This window comes from Gorilla gorilla, chromosome 13 (assembly GCF_029281585.2).
Source record: "Gorilla gorilla gorilla isolate KB3781 chromosome 13, NHGRI_mGorGor1-v2.1_pri, whole genome shotgun sequence".
Classification (NCBI taxonomy): domain Eukaryota; kingdom Metazoa; phylum Chordata; class Mammalia; order Primates; family Hominidae; genus Gorilla; species Gorilla gorilla.
In genome coordinates, this window is record NC_073237.2 from 96,611,045 (window position 1) to 96,634,997 (window position 23,953).

Here is a 23,953-nt window from a genome sequence, read left to right on the forward strand (position 1 = left end):
GACAAAAGAGGGTGGAATAGGAGGCGTATAGCAGCCATTAGTCCGTAGCAATTCTGAAAACCAGCTGGTCACATTTTACCAGGGCCCCTACTCTGAGGTAAGTATTCCTTGATTAGGGTCTCATATTACTCCTGGTGGCTTCCTATTCCATTGTTCTCCATGTCTCTTGGCTCTGCTACCTGAATTCTTGGCTCTGCTCTCTGAGAAGTTCTTCCTTTTCCTAAGAAATGCCCATGTTTGCAGCTGAGTAGCTTTGTCAGCCTATCTCCTGACTATAGGATACTGGGGCCCCAGAGGCTTATGATTTGAACTATGTCACCAGTTCAAGCTTGTGGTACTCTCAATAATGCGATTATCTCAAAAACTTCATGGGTCTCCTGCGAATCTGATTGGATTCATTTCATATTTCAAAAGCCACATCCATTATTTTTCAAACAAGCTTTGCTCTAATTTGAGTGGCTTAGATTTCTGTGGGAAAATGCCCTTGAGAGTCTTAGAAATTTTTTTGTCGAGCTGAGAGGGCCTATTATGTACCATCTTAAATATTTTTGAGTCTTAATAAAGGGTTGTACAACCATACTTTTTTTTTTTTTTTTTTTTTTTTTTTTTTTTTTTTTTAAGACAGGGTCTCACCCTGTCACCCAGGCTGGAGTGCAGTGGTTCAAGCACAGCTCACTGCAACCTCTGCCTCCCAGGTTCAAGTGATCCCCCCATCTCAGCCTCCCGGGTAGCTAGGACCATAGGTGTGCGCTACCATGCCTGGCTAATTTTTTGCATTTCTTTTTTGTAGAGATGAGATTTCATCATGTTGCCCAGGCTGGTCTCAAACTCCTGGACTCAAGCAAACCACCTGCCTTGGCCTCCCAAAGGGCTGGGATTTTATAAGTGTTAGTCATTGTGTCTGCCCTGATTTGATCTTTATGCTGAGGCCTATGAGACTCTTTTGCTGGTTGGAAAGAATAAAAATGTTAAAATAGTTTTATTTTCTAACCCAGCACATCTTGGGATCTTTACATTATCTCTAAATTTTGCTTGCAAACGGAGCAGTTTTTCCTTCATTTTGTTTTCTCCCCATACTTTGTCATATGTAGCTTAAAAAGCAGTTGACATTTTGTTCTACATTCCACCTGGAAACTTCCTGAACTGTATCTACAGCTCCATTAGGTATATTTTCTATCTTCTATGTTACTGCAAGTGACAATTTTGCCAGTTAATTCTGCCACTGAATAACAAGGTTCACTTCTCTCTAGATTCCAACAGCAATTTCTTTTCTGCTCTTTCAGCCTTCACCAGCAGTCTCTTCATTGCCTTCCCAGCTTCTGCTCACCAACCAGTCCAAAGTCAATACCCTGGGTTTTGTATTTTAAGACAGTACCTCTCTTTTATAGATATAAATATCTGTGTTGGTTATCTCTTGTGGCATAATAAAACACTCCCAAAACTAAGTGGCTTAAAACAACAGAAGTTTATTATTTCTCACAGTCCCATGGGCTACCTGGGCAGTTCCTCTTCTCAATCACCTGGGCTCATTCATGAGGTTGATAGAATTTGCACAAGATGTGGCCAAGATGGCCGCCTTCATATATCTGGCAATTGGTGGTGGCTGTTGGCTGTCTCTATTCTCCTTTATATGGCCTTTTGTTCTCCAGTAGGTTAGACTATCTTCCTTACATATATTGTTCTCAGAGCAGTACTCTTGAGAGAAGGCAGAAACTGCATGTTACCCAGTTTATCCATTCACCTACTGAAGAAACATCTTGGTTGCTTCCATGTTTTGGTCATTATGAATAAAGCTACTATAACCTCCCTGTGCAGCTTGTATGGACATAAGTTTTCAACTTATTTGAGTAAATATAAAGGAGTGTGATTGCTGGATCTTATGTAAGAATATGTTTAGTTTTGTAAGAAACTGCCAAACTGTCTTCCAAAGTGGATGTACCATTTTGCATTCCTACCAGCAATGAATGAAAGTTCTTATTGCTCCACATCCCCACCAGCATTTGGTCACTGTTTTGGATTTTTGCCATTCTAATAGGTGTGCAGTGGTATCTTGTAGTTTTAGGTTTTTTTTGGCAGGGGATGGGGTGGGGGTTGCATATATGTGAAACATTGTAACAGCTCTAAGAGTCAGAGCTATACAAAAAGGTGGAGTCAGAGAAGTGTCTCTCACTCCCTCTTCATCTCTACTATCCAGCTCCCATTTCTCTTTTCTTTCCACCTCTTTCCCACTCAACTCCTGCAGGTAATCAATTTCTTTAGTTTTTGCTTTATGGTTTCTATATTTCTTTTGCACAGATGAGCAAATATAGATATATTTTCTTATATCCCTTTCTTTCCTTCCTTCCTTCCTTCCTTCCTTCCTTCCTTCCTTCCTTCCTTCCTTCCTTCCTTCCTTCTTTCTTTCTTTCTTTCTTTCTTTCTTTCTTTCTTTCTTTCTTTCAAGACAGAGTTTCGCTCTTGTTGCCTAGGCTGGAGTGCAGTGGTGCAATCTTGGCTCACCGCAACCTCTGCCTCCCAGGTTCAAGTGATTCTCCTGCCTCAGCCTCCGGAGTAGCTGGGATTACAGGCATGCACCACCATGCCCAGCTAATTTTTTTGTATTTTTAGTAGAGAGGTTTTCTCCACATCCGTCAGGCTGGTCTCGAACTCCCGACCTCAGGTGATCTGCCCACCTCGGCCTCCCAAAGTGCTGGGATTACAGGTGTGAGCCATCACACCCAGCCCATCCCTTTCTTTCTTACATGAAGAGTAGTATAGTTTAGATAGCTCTTTTGCACTTAAGAGTATTTTATTTTATATTATTGAGACATAGTCTCACTCTGTTGCTCAGGCTGGAGTGCAGTGGCACAAACAGCTCACTGCACCCTCAACCTCCCAGCCTCAAGCGACCTTTCACCTCAGCCTTCCGAGTAGCTGGGACTACAGGCATGCACTACCATGTCTGGATAATTGTTTTTTTGTTTTATTTTTAGAAATGGGGTCTCACTATGTTGTCCAGGCTTGTCTCAGACTTGGCTCAAGCAATCCTCTTGCCTCAGCCTCCCAAGGTGCTGGGCCACTGCACCCAGCCAGAAGTTATTTTAAAGTCTGTTTCTGAAAACACATTATCTGGATAATCTATGTGCCTGTTTTATTAAGAATTTTTTTTTTTTTTCAGACGGAGTCTCGCTGTCACCCAGGCTGGAGTGCAGTGGTGCAGTCTCAGCTCACTGCAACCTCTGCCTCCCGAGTTCAAGCGATTCTCCTGCCTCAGCCTCCCAAGTAGCTGGGACTACAGGCGTGTGCCACCATGCCCAGCTAATTTTCGTATTTTTAGTAGAGACGAGGTTTCACCATGGTTGTCAGGCTGGTCTCAAACTCCTGACCTCATCATTCCCGCCTCGGCCTCCCAAAGTGCTGGGATTACAGGCATGAGCCACCGTGCCTGGCATATTTTTCATTTTAGATGTTGTATTTAATTGTTTTTCAAATCTATCCTTTTCTCGTATTTTAAACTTCTTTTGTGTGTTTAATCAACGTGTGTGTGCTAACGTTTTGAGAGATCTGATCTTGCTATTGTGTTAACTGTTGCTTATGGTACATTGTTTCCTCATGCATTTTGTGATTTTGGATTGTGAAGTCATTTTCAGAGGACTCTGTTGTGCAGCCTGAGTTGAGGGCATGTCACACTAAAGCAATATTGTGTTTGCTTCTGTGAGGCATCCTGGGATATCTCCATCCTAAGACCAGTTTTTATAGTAATGTCTCCTATGGATTGAGAATAAATGAATACCAAGCCCACGTAAGGAAGAAGACTTTGGTTTTAAATTCTTATGGGAGACTCCTTACCCCATCCAGAAACTGGGCTGAAACAAACTTCCTTGTCATCTCTAAGTGCTGGAGAGCAGATTTTAAAATCTGGATTATTTCCAAAAGGTATATCCCTTCAAGAGTGCTGGCTTCATGTAGTCTTGGTTCCAGTTAACTTTCTTCCTGCAAGGCCTCATTTTCTGTTCTTATGTAGATGTTAAAACACAGCCAGATATTTAATAAGACCATCTGTTGCCCACTCCACCACCATTACCTGCCTAGACAGTCACTGGATCAGCTCACATACTTAATTGCTTTGATTTTCAATTTTCTCTTTGTTTTTGGCCTCCAGAGTTCCTTTATTTTCTTAAAGGCATGACAGTGCTTTCCAAAGGATATCCACTATATTTTCGTTAAGGCAAGAAGGGCTTCAGGTTATCTAACCTACCATATTGCTGGAAATAGAAGTTAAACCGCTTTTTTCCTAGTCTGTAACTGCCACTATTATGGTGATGATATAGGCTAAGTCTGAATATTTTATGTGAACATATTAGGAAAATTATCCTACTCTGCAAGTTTTGGACAATATTTTTTCTTTGTTTCCCCAAGAAACAGCCAGAGAACATTCTAAAGGCCAATCTGCTTGTGTCCACTTCAGACCCAATGAAGGCAGTGATGGAAGCAGGCATCCAGGAGTTCCCTCTGTTGAGAAGTCCAGAGGTGAGACAGCTGGCGATGAGCGGTGTGCAAAGGGGAAAGGCTTCGTGAAGCAGCCCTCCTGTATCAGGGTGGCTGGGCCTGATGAGAAAGGAGAGGACTCCAGGCGAGCAGTTGCAAGCCTTCCACCGCACGATAGCCACTGGAAGCCCAGCAGGCGGCATGACACAGAACCCAAGGCCAAATGTGCCCCCCAGAAAAGGCGCACTCAAGAGCTCAAAGGAGGAAGGTGCTCCCCGGCTGGTTCTAGCCGCCCTGGCAGTGCCCGGGGGGAGGCAGTCCATGCTGGGCAGAATCCTCCCCACCATCGTACACCAAGAAACAAAGTGACACAAGCCAAGCTCACAGGAGGGCTCTATTCAGATTTGCCACAGAGCACAGAGGAGTTGAGGTCAGGAGCTAGGAGGCTGGAGACATCTGCCCTGTCCGAGGACTTTCAGGTATCTAAGGAGACTGATCCAGCACCTGGTCCTGTCTCTGGGCAGAGTGTGAATATTGACCTTCTCCCCGTAGAGCTCCGAATGCAGATAATTCAGAGAGAACGAAGGAGGAAAGAGCTGTTTCGCAAAAAGAACAAGGCAGCAGCAGTCATCCAGCGCGCCTGGCGAAGGTAGGAAAATGGGGTGCTGCCGCATCTGTGGTTCTTTGATTGTTACTGATATTCTCAACATGACATCTGTGCTCTTTGATGTTTTCCCAGTGAGTTCCATGTGGTGGCATGGTAAGGCCAATTTTATAGAGCCTACCCATGAAATTCACACCAGATCCTAGTAATTTACATTGTATAAACCATTTGGAAGATGTTTTTGCCTAGAAAGATGGGAAAGTGCTCAGGACAGCATGGGGTAAAGGAAAAAGCCCTGGGTTTGTAACCATGAAATGTGAGGTTAAGGTAAGCTCTAACAGGTTATGTGACTTTGGGCAAATCATATGGCCCCCCAACCCTCTGCTTCTTCATCTGTAAAACAGGATTTAATAATTGTTGCACATGTCCTGTTAATATGACAGGTTGCTGGAATGAGATAATGCACGCTTCATTAATTCTAAATTACTACACATAGGAGATACTTTATTTTTATTCTTATGTCTTTACTACCCAGGAACTAGTCATACTCCAAACACCTAAACCAGGGTCTGGATATAATAGATTGGGTGACTAAACTGTATTATGTAAACCTGTCTGAGCATCTACCAAGCTCAAAATACATAGTAGGCACTGGGAGTGGGGGTGAAGGCTGTCCTAAAAGCCTGAAACAGACTCCCAATATAGTAGAGACAAATGCCGCTAGGGGATGATTATGGGAGGACTTGAGGGGTCTTATTGCTACAAATGTTCACGTCTCATAATTTCTTTCATCCTGAAAGCCTCACTACAGCCTAAATCTAAATTAGGCCTTACAGTGATGAATGTCCAGAGAGAAGCTGGACCCATCACCAGTAGGTGGGAGTTGGCCGGGCAGAGTGGCTTACACCTGTAACCCCAGCACTTTGGGAGGCCGAGGAGGGAGGATCACTTGAACCCAGGGTTATGAGACGAGACCACCCCAGGAAACATGGCCAAACTCCGTCTCTACAAAAAGTACAACAATTACCTACGCATGGTGGCACATGCCTGTAGTCCTAGCTATTTGTGAGGCTGAGGCAGGAGGATCGCTTGAGCCCAGGAGGTCAAGGCCACAGTGAGCCATCATCATGCCACAGAACTCCAGCCTGGGCGACAGAGTGAGACCTTGTCTCAAGAAAAGAAATAGGTGGAAGTTATGTCGCCGCCATCACTGGGGAGAGGAAGACGTATGTGGAGACAAGGCAAGGAAATAATGCGGGCACAGGTGTATGAGATATCGAGGTTCCCGTCAGGAGAAAAAGGAAGACGTTCTCTCCTTAACATTGGCAGGGAGAAAACTAGATAGATTCCCAGGAGGTCCAGGGAGAGGCCTCCGTTCGTATCATACCAGAGACTGCCTAACCCAGAGCCGGCTGATCTGGTTTGTGCTTGCACAGGCTTTGCAATGTGTTCTCCCTATGTCTGTTTCAGCTCTTGGCCATTAACAAAGTCCTTTCATGCCTGACCCCATGTGAACTCCCAACCACACCAGGAAGCCATCATGACAGGGAGCAGTATCCCCATTTTTCAGACGAGAGGAAAAATTGACTTGTCCTTTTGGTGCAGATCCAGCACTTGAACCTCTGGCTGACTCAAATCCAAGGGCCTTTCCCTTACATTATTAGTGAAGTTAGTTTTTGCTGTGGTCAAGCTAATGGAGGTGGAGGTGGGCCCCATGCACTTTGCCTGAAAATAGCCTGGAGAAGGCTGCCTGGTTGGTGTCACACACATCAGGGTAACCAGGAGAAGGGTGATGTTACTACTACCAATTGTTAGCATACTAGTAGTATTTATTGGACACTTGTGCCACTGTTCAAACTAGTTTTACCTGTGCATGTAATCGTCACCGATAACCCTGCAAGGTAGGTATTGTTCTTATCCCCGTTACACAGATGAGGAAACTGAAGCACAGAGAGGTTCATCAACTCACCAACATTACAGAGCAAGTGCCAGGGCTGGCTTTGAGCCAAGACAGTTGGCCTCGAAAGCCACAGGTGGAAATGGCCATTGCACCCCCTTGTTGGGCAGTTATGCTGGGACATGCACTGGCTACCATCCAGATGAACTTTTTAAGTATTCTGGCTGAAATCTAGGATCTAAACAAGCCAGCAAGGTTTATCACACCAGACCCCACAGCTGCTCCCTACCTGAAATGTCTCCTTCTCTGACTGTCTGTTTGACTCCTTTGAAGAGTCAGAAGCTGACAGGTCCTGTCAGTAAGTGACCAGAGTAGCAAATGAGCCTTCAGTCATTCCCCCAAGAACAGTGGGCTTATGGTCTAACATGCCCACCTGGGTAGGTAACTACACAGGCCCCCTCTGGATGTGCCATTGTGCAATTCTCAGGCCCAAAGGACTTCTGGGATTGTTGCACATTGCAGAAAGCCAAGTCTGGTGACAGTAAACACACTTTATTGATTCTATTATATTTTAACTACATTTTCTATTGTAAATACAGGAGCCTGAAGCACTGTCCTGCAAGTGTATCTGATAGCAAACCTAAGCAGTGAGGGCTGGGGCAGGGGTCAGGGCTGGACACGTAAGTGTTCAGTGCAGGCTGTGGTTATAGGGGACAGGTGGAGGATGGAGAAAAGGAGCTGGAAAACAGGCAGGGAAGGAGTGGGCAAAATGAACCTTGGGTCCTGAGAAAATGAAACTTGATCTTAAAATTGTCAGTTTAATAACCAAGTAAGATGACTATTTTAAAGATTGAAACAGGATCCTGGACAAGCTGAGCAGGAAAGGTGCTGCTGGGCCCACTGAGGGCTGACACCATTAACAGCTTCAGCCACTACCTGGGCTTCCCCCCAAGTTCTGTGCCCACAAGAGCAGAAGGTATGGAAGACAGCATTTCAAACAGGAGAAACTGAATTATAGCGCGGTAGTGCCATACTTTTCTCTAGACTTGGCTTTTTGGAAATGTAGTACGTATTCTAGTAGAGGGATGCCATGGTGTTACCCTCCAGGAAAGAAGGAAGAGTAGTGTAGGCTGACTGAAATCAGTCTTTGGGGAAGGAGGGAGGGGCTGCACCAAGCGCTGCAAGGAACTTTTAGCAGACTTAGGAAAAAGATTACTTCCCATTTGGTGCAGCCCAAATGGGATCACTGTAAAATCAGACATGAAGCCTGTTGCTCTCTGCAGCTACCTATAGGCTCACTAGGAATCAAGACAGATACAGATAATAAACATTGCTGCAGCTTTCCTTTGGAGGCCTCAAAATAGTTGTTGTGCTCAGTAAGTTTGGGAGTGCATGTGGGACTGAAAACATCAAATAAATCCTAGATGTAAATATAGCCATCATCCCCATTCCTCACCCACTCCAAACCCACCTCCAAAAGACTTATCTTAGTAAGATGCAGCTCATGCCTTTACCACTCTAAAGCCCCCTTTTGTCACCAAATACACAGTGCTTCCACCACATTGTGTTACTGACTTTCTGGCACAAATGCCTCTATCTCTGCTGATGCCAGTTCTGCTACGTAGAATGCCCTTCTCTGCCTGGTAAGCTCCTATTCATCTTTTAAAATCCAGCACAAATATTAACCTTGTGAAACCTTACCAAACCATCAGTCAGTCCTGCATCTGTTTGCACAACCAGCTCCTTGCTCTTGCACAGTACTCTCATGCCACACGTACCTCTTTACACAGCAGCCTGTTCCACTAGTCTGTGAGCTCCTTGAAGGCAAGGAATCATGATTGAATCCTAGTTCAGGAGGTGTTTGATAATGGAAAAAGAATTCCACATTCAACATGCTGCCGCCAAAATTAGGAATGGGAGCTTGAATGAACCTACCAGGAATTCAGCAAATACTACTCCTATAGCTTCTAGGAACCTTAAGGAAATTTAGTTTTCTCAGTACTGTGATCTTAAAGCCTCTCCTCTCCTCTGACCCAACCAGCTACCAGCTCAGGAAGCACCTGTCCCACCTTCGGCATATGAAGCAGCTTGGAGCTGCAGATGTGGACAGATGGAGGCAAGAGTCTACAGCATTGCTCCTCCAGGTTTGGAGGAAGGAACTGGAACTAAAATTCCCCCAAACCACTGCAGTAAGCAAGGCCCCCAAGAGTCCATCCAAGGGCACCTCAGGCACAAAGTCCACCAAGCACTCAGTGCTTAAGCAAATCTATGGTAACTGTCCTTCTGCCTACTTTGTAGTTCACAAGTACCCCCAGAGCGCCACATCAGAATCTGAAGTAGAATTTAATTACATTGGGTAAACTTCCATTCAGATAAATTAGGTTGGTGCAAAATTAATTGTATTATTAAAAATGGTCAAAACTGCAATTAATTTTGCACCAACCTAATATTTCTCAAGCACCATTTCATTCCTGCCTCCCAACGATACTGGGTCAGAATTGTTTGGTTTCGTGAGGCATTCTAGCATCTCAGCCCAGAGTGCCCTCAAGCTTTACTGTTTAAACCTCTCCAGACCCCTGCTTGAGTCTCCTCCTTGCATTACCCATTTGGAGCATTCAAGACTTAGCTAGACTCTGCCTGTATCACTTTGACTTTTCCTATGCTAAGATGTTATAGGGTTGCCCACTATGAGAATGCTCAACACCCATGCACTATAGTAAATATTTGTTCAGCAGATTAACTGCTGTAAATTGAAACATTTTCAGCTCTGCAAAGAGCCCATCCAAATAGACCCAGTGGAGTTCAAGAAGCCTTGCTGGCTCAAGAGAAAAAAAGATAAGCAAGGGCACCTTTAGAAAGATCTCCTACAGCATGAACTTTAACATTCATTTAGCAAAATCTCAGGACTTTACCCTGGGCCTACATGGTTCCACACCATACCTAACTTATCTTGACACACACCTGCAAGCTCAAGCCTTTACCACAATAAGGAATTCAGAAGTTGGTCAGGCCAAATGTATCCCTGGCCAAAGAAAAGTAACAGTTGTTGGTTCATTTCAGGTTGTTCTCACGAAGGGAAAATACATCATCCTACAAGATCTGTAAAAGCCTCTTCTGTGCTGCGTCTCAACTCAGGTAAGGCAGCCACTGCAAAGCAGATGGTGGGGAAGAACATGGGGAAGCATTTTCCTTTGTTTCATCCCCAAAGACAGAAGACATTAGAACAGAGATGGCCAGGGTTTTCCAATGGTCATTTGATTTCATGGGATTATTACTGTAGCCAACATCTGTCTCCCTAAGAGGCAAATTATTTTCACAACTAAAAGCTATTATTGTTAACATTAACTCCAACAGAAATAAATGGTAGCTATTATTGATCACTTTTACACATTTTTTCACACAAAGGAGGAAATAAATGAAAATACTGTCACTCTTCAAAGGAATACCTTGGGAATCCTTGTTCCATTTTGGTGTCACATTATGATCCCCTATTTCCTTCTCCAAGATGGGAAGAACACCATGAAGAGAACACTGAGAGCACGTACAGCCCAGGCTCAGCTGTGCGTGCTTTCCCTCATACAGGAGAAGCTCAGGGAACTTTCTTTTCAGCCGCCAAGACAAGAGTGTTTTACTTAGGGCCCCCTCATTCACACCAGCATTAAATATGGGTGATAAGTTCATTGCTGTCAGCAGCTAATGCCAGGTCCAGTGTTTCTCATAGGTGGCTATGGCAACACGCTCCCCCCTGCCTCCTCGATCCACACAGTCATCCTGGAGGAACAGAGTGCAGCTGGGAAGGTGAACAATGACTGTCAGCATGAACTTTAATATTCATTTAGCTTTTTGATGGGGGGCAAAAATCTGGAGGTGGGGGACAGAGTAATTACTGCCAAATCTTTAATAAGTGTTGGACAACTCATGTAATACAGACAGGCTGATCAGGGAGTGGTGGGTGGGGTAGTTAGAAACTTTCAAAGCAATCAAGGCCTACAGTCTGTTTAAAAACAAACAAACAAAAAAACCCCTTTCGTTATACCTGAGCAAATTAAAGAATCATTTCAAAAACAGAATTGTCAGATATCACTACCAGAGAAGTGGCATTTAGACAATCAAATACTAGCATAAATTAGATAACTGGATCATTTTTCAGTCTTAAGAGAAAAACAAATCCAAGACTACCAGAAATCTTTAAAATGGTGTTTAGCAGCATATAAGTTTTTTAGTTAAGAGACTCAGAAGGGACAGAGTAAATAAATTCAAATCAATACTTAATGATTTCTTAGGACTTCATATGAACAAGCAACTTACTTGTCCTACACATATTTTTGACTGGTTTAAAATCAGACAAGGATAAAATGATCTTTTCCTAACCCCAAATTTAGGAGAACACACAGTTTTGTTAGGCTCAAGCCCACCCACATTAAGCATTAACCAGTTAATGAATATTATTGCTCTCACCCTCCAACTTGGAGAACCCCCCACCCCCGAGGTTTTAGTAGTGCCTTTACCACTCAAAAAGGAAGAAGCAGAAAGGTGGATATAGCAAAATGCCAGCCTCCTTGGGCTGTTTCTCCACATGTATTTGGGAGGCAGCAAATCAATCCCTGCTCATGTCAGTCTTCCACACCCAGCCTTGCAAACCACCCACCAAGAATCTCAGCAGAGCCTTTTATTGACACACACACACACACACACATACACACACACACACCTGGGCCTATCTCTTTAACAATAAAAGAAAAGAACTCCCTTTAAAGTTCCAATCCAGTGAATGGAATAACTGTGATTATTAGTATTGGTACCCCCTGTACAAATCCAGTTTATTCTTGCTCACCTGCAGAGGGGTACAGATGACAACTCCATTCAAGATACAGTGAAGACAGCCAAAAACAATAGTTCACATTAAAATAATTTTGTGGAAGTTATAAAACCAAGAGAGAAAAGTTGAGACATATGTTTGTTACTTTTAAAAACTACTAAACCTTTAATGTATTTGCTTATATGCTCCATAAAAAGTTAGAAGCAAAATATAGCAATGTCTTCAGCAAGGTTTCTCATATGGGGCCTCAGTATCATTTGTCAAAGTATATCACTAATGTTTTCTGACTGTGGCATCCTATACATTTGTTAATTCAAAGTCATAAAAAGGCCTCAAAAATCCATTTTGATATTCCCATCAGCTTATCATTCATGAGGATCTGAATATTTTCTAACAAACCTATTTTCTAGAACAACTATTCGAAGTGTAATAGGAGAGTTAAAAGATGTGTTACCTGTTTATGTAATGTGTTATGTGAGAGACACAGAGAGAGAATCTATTTGTTATTTCAGGCAGACTGAAGACCGAGGTTCTCGTACCAGCTCCCCAAGTGCCTGCTCTCTCTTAATCAAGTCTCCCTTGAAGAGATGTCCCATATCTTGAGACTGCAGGAAATATAAAGCTATTATATTAAGTCATCCTGCCTCTACAGTAAACTGGCCCATCATCCCAGGGAGAGCCTAAACCGAAATCCTTCTTCCTCAACACCAATGAACTATTCCCTTCAGCCTTAAAATTAATAACCTTAATATCTATCTGGTATTTGTTTTTAACAGTGAGCAACCTACAGTGTATACATCTCCTTGAGAACAGTGGAAGATCAAAGAACTTTTCTTATAACCTGCAATCAGCTACTCAGCCAAAAAACAAAACAAAACCTTGACTGCCTATGGAGGAAGACTGTGTTCGGGGGAGCTGGCGTAGCTAGTGCAGAGTTCAGATTTTCTGCTGATAATCTTTTACACCTTGGGAAAACTTTAATATCCGTACCTGAAGGCTGATTCACCTAAAAATGTGTTAACTGAAAGAAAATGTCAGAATGTTTCCTTTCTGCTGTTACACAGCATTGTTTTGTCAATCAACACAGCCTGCACTGAAAGGACCTGCATAGACTATGTCTGTGCAAAGTGCCTGAGTGTCTGCTTTCACCTCAGTCTGTACAGTTGGAAATGAGAATTCATAATTAACAGCAAAATCTAAGGAAAACTACGGCTGCTGGGTTGGGATTTCTGCCAGCTAGCTGGTACTGGCTTCTTGTTTCAAGAGATGAACCTAAATGAGATAGGAAGCCTGTCCCATAGCAGCCTTCCTCTCACTACTTTCCTGGAATCTAATGCAACAAACTTATCACACACACACACACATCACATCCCACTATTACTTCAAAATTAATCAGGTTTAAATTTTAGATCAGAATCATGGCCCACTGTTTTCATTTAGAAATTGTCCAAAAGACCATAGATACATTCTGGTGATTCCTTACATTTTACAGTTCCTACGTTAGCCTCTCAAGGCCACAAGTTGCCGCCACGTCTTCTCTGAATGGCTTTCTCAGTGCTGAATACCAACAGCCGTATTACAGTATCAAGGATTCTGTCAGGTAGGGTTTACAGACCAGACTGTTCATGCAGCAAGGTGCTAACTCAGGCTTCAACGTTCTACTTGTATTTTCTGACCAACTTGCAGAAGTGAGCAATCTTCTTAAAATGCCATTCCTGTTGGCAGGGAAGAATGAAACGGCACAAATCCTAGCATTCTAAGAACACCTGGTTTAAATAAAATCCAGTGATGATGGGCTCTTTCACATTGTTTAAGGGGAAAGCTGCTGTGGGAATATTGACAGTAGGCATAAACAGTGATATATTTTACTCACAGGTATTTTGGGGGTTGCTTTCATTTTCTTCAGATCAGTGCCACTTCTGTGCTAACGGTAAGAGATAGATAGGCAATGAAGTGTTCACTTAAGTTAATTACCTTGGTTTTTAGTTTACTAATTATTATATTCATCGTTTTTGTGATCACAAAAACACAAAGAAGGAGGTCTGCCTGGATGGGATTACAAAGATTTAGCCAGTTTCTTGGTATATAACAGAAGGTACCACAGTATCACTCTCTATTTTGTAAATATTTAGCTCCTATGAAATGCACAATGCACAACCGCCTGTGACCATGTATCGTGTGCTAGTCCAGGAAGCCAGCCTACACATCAATAGGAACGCCCAAACATTATTTTCCTATATCAGTGCAAAGAAGGTTCGTAAACTTCTTTAAAAGTTCAGCTTTAATGACAAAGATCTATTACATCAGTCTTTCTTCAAATAAGATAGATGTGAATAAACAACTTCAAACAGGAGGTACTATGGCCTCTTCAATACACTGTAGCCAGCGCGCTGGGCCCTTGGGGATGCCCAGTGATATACACGTTGAAGCAGTAATGTAAGTCTGTGAGCCACTGTTCCTGAACATTTCCACTCTTCAATGTCTGGAGAGAAAAACAAGAGTAATCTGAGAACTGCACCCAAATCACTATGCTACCTGACAGTATTTTTCACACCCAAACACAATTTCCCAGAGCTTTGGCAACTGTATCCCCATCTATAAATTACCATAGGAAGTCTTCCAGGAAACAGGGAACTATTAATTGGGCATTACCACAGGCAGTGAAAATTCCTAGTTATATCCTCAAATGCTAATGGTTTCTTGTTGAGTCTGTTCCCTCCTGCACATGCTAGAGACTAATGAAATTTCACCACCAACCATCCCTTCACCCTTGCCTCTCTCCCTCTTGCCATTCTAGTGTCTCATGATCTTTACCCCAATGCCAACTGAGAATAACTAACTCTACAGGGCCAACCAACAATTTCTGTCAATCTCTTCTTTACAAAGATGGGCTGATTCTCCAGTCTGGGAATAATCCAAGCTCTTGATTTTCTTCCCTTCACTATTTCTGAATTATTCCACTGCCACTTCCATTACCCCTACAAAGGCTACTGAAAAAATACTAATGAGCACCTGTGTTATATGCATGTAAAAGCACTATTACTTCAAAGTATCACTACGAATCTCAAGGGATAATCTGCAAATCAAACTATACAAGACACTTTTTTAACCCCCCCCCCAAACTAAAATCACCAAAGGAATCCTAAACAACAGAGCTGTCCCGGCCAAACAGACACAGCTGAAGGCAGAGAGCCAACCATTAGACAAAGCTGAAGTCTGCAACTTCTGATTTTCTTACTTTAGAGTGAACTAAGTGACTAGAAATTGGCCTGAAGTTTATTCCTGCTAAATAATTTCCTTAATGACAACATTTATGGAGCACTTAACAAATGTCAGGTATACTAAAAACTTTACTTGGGTTATCTCCTTTAATGATCACCAAAACACAATAAAGTTGGCATTATTCCCATTTTTACAGATAGGAAAACAAGCTTGGATAGGTAAGAAAGAAAGAAAAAAACTTGCCAAGCTGTCACAGTTCATTAATAGAGTCTGTATCACAGTCTAGGTAGGAATGACTCTGATGCCCTTACCTTTTCAAACTAAACTAAGCTTTGTCACCTTCACTGAGTTTGATTATTTTGACTTTTATTACTAATTCTGGAATCACAGACACGCCCCCCCCCCGCCCCCCCCCCCCATTAAGTCACAGTCAGGTGCTGGACAGCACGGGAGACCCTGAGAAACTACCATATTGGGATTAATTCCTGGACTCAATGTATGGGATCCCTTTCCTCCCTCAAAACACACTCTCCCCCATGCCCCCGTCATAAATTCATTCTCATGCTAATATTGCAAAGCCTCCGGTACCATGCTTCTTACCGTGATATTTTTGATGATCTGCTGCACCAAGATCGCATTGGTCAACATATGAGTCCTGAGGGGTGCATGCTGAAGCAGCAGTCGAAGCAGCTGGCCCACAACAGGCAGCTCCTCAGGCCCAACTCTGTTCACCCGCAGGCTCTGCAGCATCAACCTGAGGACTCGAGGCAAGAGAGCCAGGATGGAGACACAGACCCCCCACAGCTTGTCCCTACAATAACAGAGACAGAAATGAGTCAGTGAGCAAATGCCCACAGGAAAAGCCCCCCTTCTATATTCCCCCAAAGTGAAATGTCCTTTTAAGAAACATGTTTTCCAATAACATTTAAACTGAGAGCCAAATCAAGGACGCAATCTCATTTACAATAGCCACACACACACACACGAAATACCTAGGAATACATCTAACCAAGGAGGTGAAAGATCTCTACAAGAAAAACTACAGAACACTGCTGAGAGAAATCACAGGTGACACAGATAGATGGAAAAACATTCCATGCTCATGAATTGGAATAATCAGTATTGTTAAAATGGCCACACTGCTCAAAGCAACCTACAGATTCAACTGTATTCCTATCAAACTACCAACATCATTCTTCACACAATTAAAAAAAAATATTCTAAAATTCACATGGAACCAAAAAAGCCAGAATGGCCAAAGCAATCCTGAGCAAAAACAACCTGACTTCACAGTACACTACAAGGCTACAGTAGCCAAAACAGCATGGTAATGATAGAAAACAACAGACAGATAAACCAATGGAACAGAAAAGAGAACCCAGAAATAAAGCCACATACCTACAACTATCTCATCTTCAACTAAGGTGACAAAAACAAGCAACAGGGCAAGGATTCCCTATTCAATAAATGGGACAATTGGCTATCCTTTTGTAGAAGAATAAAAATGGATCCCTATCTTTCATCATATACAAAAAATTAACTCGGCCAGGCGCGGTGGCTCACGCCTGTAATCCCAGCACTTTGGGAGGCTGAGGCAGGTGGATCACAAAGTCAAGAAATCAAGACCATCCTGGCCAACATGGAGAAACCCCGTCTCTACTACAGATACAAAATTAGCCAGGCATGGTGGCACGCGCCTGCAGTCCCAGCTACTCGGGAGGCTGAGGCAGGAGAATTGCTTGAACCCGGGAGGTGGAGGTTGCAGTGAGCCGAGATCACACCACTGCACTCCAGCCTGGCAAAAGAACGAGACTCCATCTCAAAAAAAAAAATTAACTCAAGATAGATTAAGAATTCATTACTAAGTCCTCAAAAGCAATTGCAAAAACAAACAAAAAATGACAAGTGGGCCCTAATTAAACTTAAGAACAAGAGAAACTATCCACATTTCAATAAACATGGTGTTTTTCACTAACATTTAGGCTAAGAGCCAAATCAAGAACATCATTCTCTCGGTATCTTTATGGAGCAAAATGTTTATGGTAGAGACAGGTGACCTTCCAGCTAGCCTAACCACATTCTCCAAGTGTTAATTAGATGGTGCAATATTCACATAGACCTAGAGTCCACTGACTATGAAAGGCTCTGACCTTTTTGCAGCTTCTTTACCAGGAGTGTATAATCCTCCTAGTTCCTAAATCTTTCTAAGAGAACCTGACTACCTCCAGGTCTAGAGGGAGCAGCCCCTTCACTATATAACCAATTTCCCTGACTGTACATATGGTAATTCCATCTATGGTGAATAGTGAATCCATTCTAGGCCAAATAGATACTCTTATGAAGAGCCCAGCTGGGACAGTCACGTGCAAGGAGAAAAGAGAAAGCCAGACTGCAGACATAGCTAATGCAAAGGCACGGAGATATAGACTACACAAACTAGAAGAAACATAGAGTAAGCTGCTTTGTCTCTTGCTAAATTTCTAATTCCTAGCCCTTGGGTTTTACAAGTTACTCCTGTAATAATCAAATATTTTCATTTTCTACTTTTCTTAATTTGAGTGGATTTCAAATAACCACAGACCTTTAAAAAAAAAGACAGCCAAGCTCAAGGCCAGATGGGTAAAACCTCTAGGTGAAAGAAACTATAATGAAATTCATATAAAGATATCCAACAGTCATAAAAACTGTATGTGGGATTTTAGGGCTAGGATTTTCAACAGTCAACAGTACTGGAAGCTGAGGCTTCAGAACCCAGGTATGGAAGGCAGGGAGTTTGAACTATGCTCCTTGCACAGAATGGGAAGCCAGGAAAGTGCAAATGTCAAACTATCCTACAGGGAAGTCTCTATAAACCTCCACAGAACTCCCACAAAAGACACACTTAGGGAAAAGGTATGCAGCCCAAAATATACAAGTCTGTTCAACTTGCTCCCTAAAATAAGGGAGAATGCCGACACCGCAGGAAAAAGGAGCTAATGGAACTAACAAGAACTTTAAAGAAACACCAATAAACCAAGAACACGTGAAAATGACAAAATACCAAATAAAAATCCAAAATAGAAACAAATCCAAAAGAAAACAAAAGTTGATGAAATAAAATCTCAGTAGGAGGATTAAGTAAAAGAATTAGCAAATTGAAAGATTTTTAAGAGATGAAGACAGAATAAAAAGCTCCCTATGTTTAAAAGGAGTTTTTAGAAGAAAATAGAAACAATGGGGGAAGATGGTTAAAAATTAATAACAACTTTCCAGACTTGAAGAAAAAAAACTGAATCTTCACATTACAGAAGCACACTATGTCTCAGGCAGGATAAATAACAAACCTACACTAGGACACGTCCTGATCTGCAACACACTGAAGATAAAGAGAAAACAGTAAAAATATAGATTACTACCTGTAAGATTACTACCTACAAACTAAGAGGGCTCAGACTAACAGCAGATTTTTTCATTAGTTAACACTGAGGCAAGGAGACAATACAACAGTATCTTCAAGGCACAGCAGACAGTACTAAACAACTCAACTCGGTCAAACCTAACTTTCTGGCCAGCACTTGTGAAATCAAAGGCTCCCCAGTAATTTGACTAGCACTTTCATCATTTTGTAATCTTATAAACACCTTCCCCAGTGGGGAAGAAATAGCCCAAATGGGAATTTTAGGTACCTAAGACTTCGGCTGCCAACTGTGCCTAATATCCTAGTAATGTTAACCTTTCCAGTACCCAGTATAGAATACCCCTACAACTGGGCATTTTAAACAGGCAAACAAGTATTACACACACTTAATTTTGTTCATTCCAGCCACATGAAGTCAAAGGACGTTTCTCTATAAGAAACTACAATAGATCTTTGAAACTATGCATGAAGTTGTTTTAGGGGCCATACTTCAAGTGACAGGAAATAACAAATAGCAATACACACACATTTCATTAAATGGGGATCTTATAAAATCTCTAGAACCCTGAGAAGTTCCTTGCTACTTATAAAGCCTTTTCTTGACCTGTCAGACCTAATGTTTGATGATGTATAAGAAAACTATCATCGAATTTATGTTATGCATAAATTTTATAGTATATTTAAAGTGAAATACATAATTTTTTTCTATGCACATACTGGAAAAAATTTGAATGCTGACAATAAAATGGCTAAGTTATGGTACATGCATGTAACAGAATACTATAGAGCAGACTGAGCAAACTATGGCCACAGGCCAAATCCAGCCCATGGTAAGTATTTGTAAATAGTTTTACTGAAACACAATTATACTCATTTATTTACATATTATCTATTGATGCTTTCACACTACCGTGGTAGTGTTGAGTAGCCATGAGAGAGACCTAATGGTCTGCAAAACCTAAAATATTTACTAACTAACCCTAAGAAAGAAGTTTGCTGAACCCTGGTATGGAGAAATAAAAACGAATGAAATACAGCTGAATGAGTCAACTTCAATCAATCTCGAAAGCAATACTGAGAGAATCAAATCACAAAAAATACATGCAGTATAATTCCCATTACAAAAAATCCACAAATATGCAAAACAGAGCTGATACTGTTCACAAATGCACATAAAACCATTTTTTTTTTAAGGTAATGAAGTTGATCAACACCAAGTGATCTGGGGCAGAGGGGTACGTAGAAGACATTTAACTGTGCAGGGTACATTAACAGTATATGTGCTGATGATATTCTATATCCGAACCTGGGGTTGGTTAAATGGAGGTTCAGTTTATAATTACCTTTTAAACTACATAAATGTTTTTTTATACATTCAGTATATGTATTTTCATGTCATTTAAAAGTTCAAAAAAGACCAAAAAGGCACATATCAAAACATTAATAGCAGGTGACAGAATATTTGCCAACCTGTTAGCAGGTTTTAAAACCTTCTACAATGAACTTTTAATGGGCACACCAATAAGAATACAAGCATAAAATACTTTTTAAAATTAAAATAAAATCTTCCCAACTATGCTAAAAGCTCTAGCCTGAATATTTTATATACGAGCAAAAGTACTAATTAAAAGCACTAGCATCTTAGAAGAATTTCCTTAAATCCAAGATTTTAAAATTCCCACTCTGGCTAGCTCTAATGAAGCTCAAAACAAAATACAAAGGTTGGTACTAATAGCCCATCCTCCTAAGGGTAGAATTATTTTTCTTGCTAGACTTATAGCAATGTTAATAAAAGAAACCTCTCAAGAAATTTTATAATGCCATCTAAGTTTTCAAATTTGTAACTTAAAGGGGAAAGAACAAAAAACTAAAAATTTTCACTACAACACAAAGGGGATTCATGAAGGAACAAAGAAAAAGCTAGCTAGGCTGACACAAACTCTCTGAAACAGAATTTAAGGTATTTGTATAACCTAATTATCTTTAACTGTCTATTTTATTATTTGGTTGGGGGAGGAGGAACAGTAGGAAAATTAAGGTTGAAGAATAAAAAATAATTACCTCTTTCTTAGATGTTCTGCTTCCCCTTTCTCTATAGTGAGCAGAAAATAAAGAAGACTGTAGCAACAAGAAGCCAGAAATGGCAGTAGAGTCTCACTAACTACACAAGTATGATCCAGGAGCTTACAGATAACACCAAAAACACAGCCAGCCGTGCTGTCAGGAATTACAGTCAACCCAACCTAAGCAGAGAAAAACGAGATTAATCACCTCTTCAAAACAGACCCGCTCCTCCACATAAAACCAAAGCCTGTTAATTCACGATTAACTTTACATCATTTCTACTGAAAACCAATATATACCTAACATATGCCACCTGCCACACCTTAAGGTCCTGTTTTCCTTTGAGAATTTAATCCCTAAATTAAATGACTTTGAAAACATGCAAACGCAAGAAGTGCTATTAACCCAATCCACTGCCTCCCCTTCATGACAGAATCTTCTAAATGTTCTATAAAATGTCTATTGCTGGTTAGAAATAACTATTTAAAGGGATTATTTCATGCACTCAAAGAAAATCTGAATACCAACAATCATACTTAAAAATTTTTAAATTATTCAGGCTGGAAAACTTGCATGTGGCACCACTCATATGCCAGGTAATTAAATGTATAAATAGTTCATTTCAAAATTAGCCTTCCTCTGCACTTTGATTTAGTCATTTAGACATGAATAAACACACCTCTACCGGAGTCAGTAAAAGATATTACTATAGTTAACATTTGACTGTTTCACTGCCAGGAAACCCAGGAAGGGTCAATAGAGTTTGCTAATTCTTCTAGAATGTACTGTATGCATTGTCATTAAGGTAGAGTCTAACTTGTAACTGTATATATACATGGTTTCAATCTCCTGGAGGCTACTGTTGGGTAATGATTTTACAAAGTCTGCAGACTCTGATGTCTTAACCTCCTCCACAGGCTGTGTGAAAATAGTGGCCAAGACTGACTGGCATATTGATCTTTTACTAGAATAATGAATGTAGTCAACGGAGAGTCTAATTCTCTGGAGTGGAGGTAGGGAAAAAAAAGTGGGCATTGTTGATGGCACAGGGATAAGGACTGGAAGTTTGACAGCAGGGAGAAAGTACTAGGAATTCAAAGCAGTACTCTCTTCCAACTCAAGGGAAGTAACATTTTAAGAGAAAAAGGAGTCTGGATGTGCCTATATTTTATCCAAACAAGTGTGTTTCTCAAAGATATAATTTGGGAGCCCTGCTTTGTACTATAACACATTACAATAAAAAGCCAAAGATAAGAGTATAAACACTGGAGAAAGTTAAAAGCAACTACAGAGGTATATCTAATGTGAATTTAATACCAATGGAAATGAGACATCCCATATCAAATATCAAATAACAGGTCAGTCTCAGGGTTGAGTCTACAGCTGCCAGTGACCACACCTTGTGCCGGGTTAGATGATGTGCCTACTTTGGACCCCAAACCTTCTAGGTGGAACCCAGACTTCAGTCTAGATGTTGAATTCTCAATACAATGAGGCCAAGCACACGTGAATTACAGAAGTTGGAAAGGATGTGAAGTTTAATTTTCAGGTCCCTTCTTTCACTGATTTAGAAAAGTGAGGTCCTAAGAAGAGACTTTTCCCAAGGTCACTCAGAAGTAAATTAATAACAGCAAGGAAAAATACCAAGATTCCTCAGTTCTTGCCAATGCATCATGCTGCAAGAGACTATGATATCATTAATCTTAGAATTCCAGACATGCTCTTTCTGGGGCTGTGGAAAACTCTATTCTAACCAATGCATCCTGTGTTCGTTCTTAAGAGAAAAAGTTTAAGGATACTTACCAAATGCTTACTGATGGCACTTTGCAGGATGTCAAAGTTCTGACTTCGGGCAGGAATAACCAATAAACTGTGAAAAACTGCCTGTCAGAAAAGGAGAAAACCACTAACCAAATCAGAACATTTTAGGTCAGAAACAAGTTCAACAGATTCTTTTTTTTGAGACAGAGTTTCACTCTGTCGCCCAGGCTGGAGTGCAGTGATGCAGTCTCAGGTCACCTGTGACCTGGCTCAAGCAATCCTCTGGCCTCAGCCTCCCCAGTAGCTGGGACTACAGGTGCACACCACCACGCCTGGCTAATTTTTGTATTCTTAGTAGAGATGGGGTTCCACCATTTTGCCCAGGCTTGTCTTAAACTCCTGGATTCAAGCAACCCACCTACCTCAAGACTCCCAAAGTGCTAAGATCACAGGTGTGAGCCACTGTGCCCAGCAATAGATTCTTTTAATACCTACTTGCTCTACATATTAATAGGAAACACATAACAAATTACTTTGAAGATGCAAATGTCAAAGATCAAACAAATAGACCTTATATATGGCCTAATTTTCCAAATAATTCATCTACTAATCATATGTTGAATATTGAGCTAGCCCCTATTAGATGCCATGCACAGGAATAAAAGAATGAGAAACCTTCTCTTCTCATACCCCTCAAGTGGCTTACAATCTACCAACATGGAGACCACACAGTAAGTCCTCTACTTAACAACTTCAGCAGGTTCTCGGAAACTATGACTTTAAGCAAAACAATGTATAATGCAATCATTTTTCCCACCCAATCAACATTATTAAGAAACGTTTTTCAGCCAGGCCTGGTGGCTCATGACTATAATTCTAGTATTTTGGGAGGCCAAGGTGGGAGGACTGCTCAAGCCCAGGAGTTTGAAACCAGCCTGGGCAACATAGTGGTACCTCATCTAGGAAAAAAAAAAAAGTTGGCCAGATGTGGTAGTACATGCTTGTGGTACCAGCTACTCAGGAGGTTGGGACAGGACGATCGCCTGAGCCCAGGAGGTTGAGGCTGCACTGCAGTAAGCCATAATGGTGACACTGCACTGTAGCCTGGATGACAGAGTGAGACACTGTCTCCAAAAAATAAGTGTTATTCAAGGACCTGCCGTGTATGTCATTTCTGTTTCCTAAAGAACCTACTGAGGATATTAAGTGAGGGCATACTGTATTTCTATTGAGTGCTACGACAGAAAGATCTGAGTGATATGAACAAAGGGCTAACAAAAGCTTTTTTTTGCCCACCTGATAGAGAAATGTATCACAGAAAAATATTTATGACCCAGAAAATACAAATATCCTGTTCAATTTAATCATAACACTGCCTTCTCTAAAGGTAAAAAAGAAATCTGCACAAAAAGTAGAGAGAAGTAAAACCCCTAGTATTTTTAATTTCCTAAGTTCTCAGAAAAACAAGAAGAGTCAAGAACAGTACTAAGTCCTTCACAGATATCAGTCACAGCACAAACTCCAGAATCTGATACAGTATACTACCAAAAATGAAATATGTAAAAACATCACATGAAAAAACAAGAATGTTGGGAGGATGAATATCACTCTAGGAAGAGATCAGTCAGTTAAGTTCAAGAGAGCTGTCATCTAGCCCTGAAAAATCAAGACTTTTTATACTTGTTATTTACAGATTTGAGAGTTTGGGGGGGGGAATCAACA

General features: G+C 41.3%; 2 protein-coding genes across 19 annotated transcripts in view; one reads left to right on the forward strand and one right to left on the reverse strand.

Moving 5' to 3' along the window:
• Positions 1-23,953, forward strand: part of INVS (inversin) — a 239,845-nt gene that overhangs the window by 189,081 nt on the left and 26,811 nt on the right. For 7 of the 17 annotated variants that reach the window (XM_063696618.1, XM_055350052.2, XM_055350053.2 and 4 more), the window contains 3 exons: positions 4,399-5,116; positions 9,010-9,239; positions 10,029-10,903. In XM_063696618.1, the coding sequence (XP_063552688.1) occupies positions 4,399-5,116; positions 9,010-9,239; positions 10,029-10,267 (1,187 nt within the window). In that variant the 3' untranslated portion in view covers positions 10,268-10,903. Of the gene's footprint in view, positions 1-4,398; positions 5,117-9,009; positions 9,240-10,028; positions 10,904-12,563; positions 14,141-23,953 lie in introns of those variants that run through there. The other 10 variants (XM_004048356.5, XM_055350049.2, XM_063696616.1 and 7 more) reach the window with 5 other exon arrangements.
• The window catches only part of TEX10 (testis expressed 10), a 50,585-nt gene continuing 40,682 nt past the window's right edge, over positions 14,051-23,953 (reverse strand). For both annotated transcript variants that reach the window (XM_004048358.4, XM_055350056.2), the window contains exons 12-15: positions 22,274-22,354; positions 20,468-20,649; positions 15,610-15,820; positions 14,051-14,269 (exon numbers count right to left, since the gene is read on the reverse strand). In XM_004048358.4, coding sequence (XP_004048406.2) covers positions 14,156-14,269; positions 15,610-15,820; positions 20,468-20,649; positions 22,274-22,354 — 588 coding nt within the window. In that variant the 3' untranslated portion in view covers positions 14,051-14,155. The remainder of the gene's footprint in view (positions 14,270-15,609; positions 15,821-20,467; positions 20,650-22,273; positions 22,355-23,953) is intronic.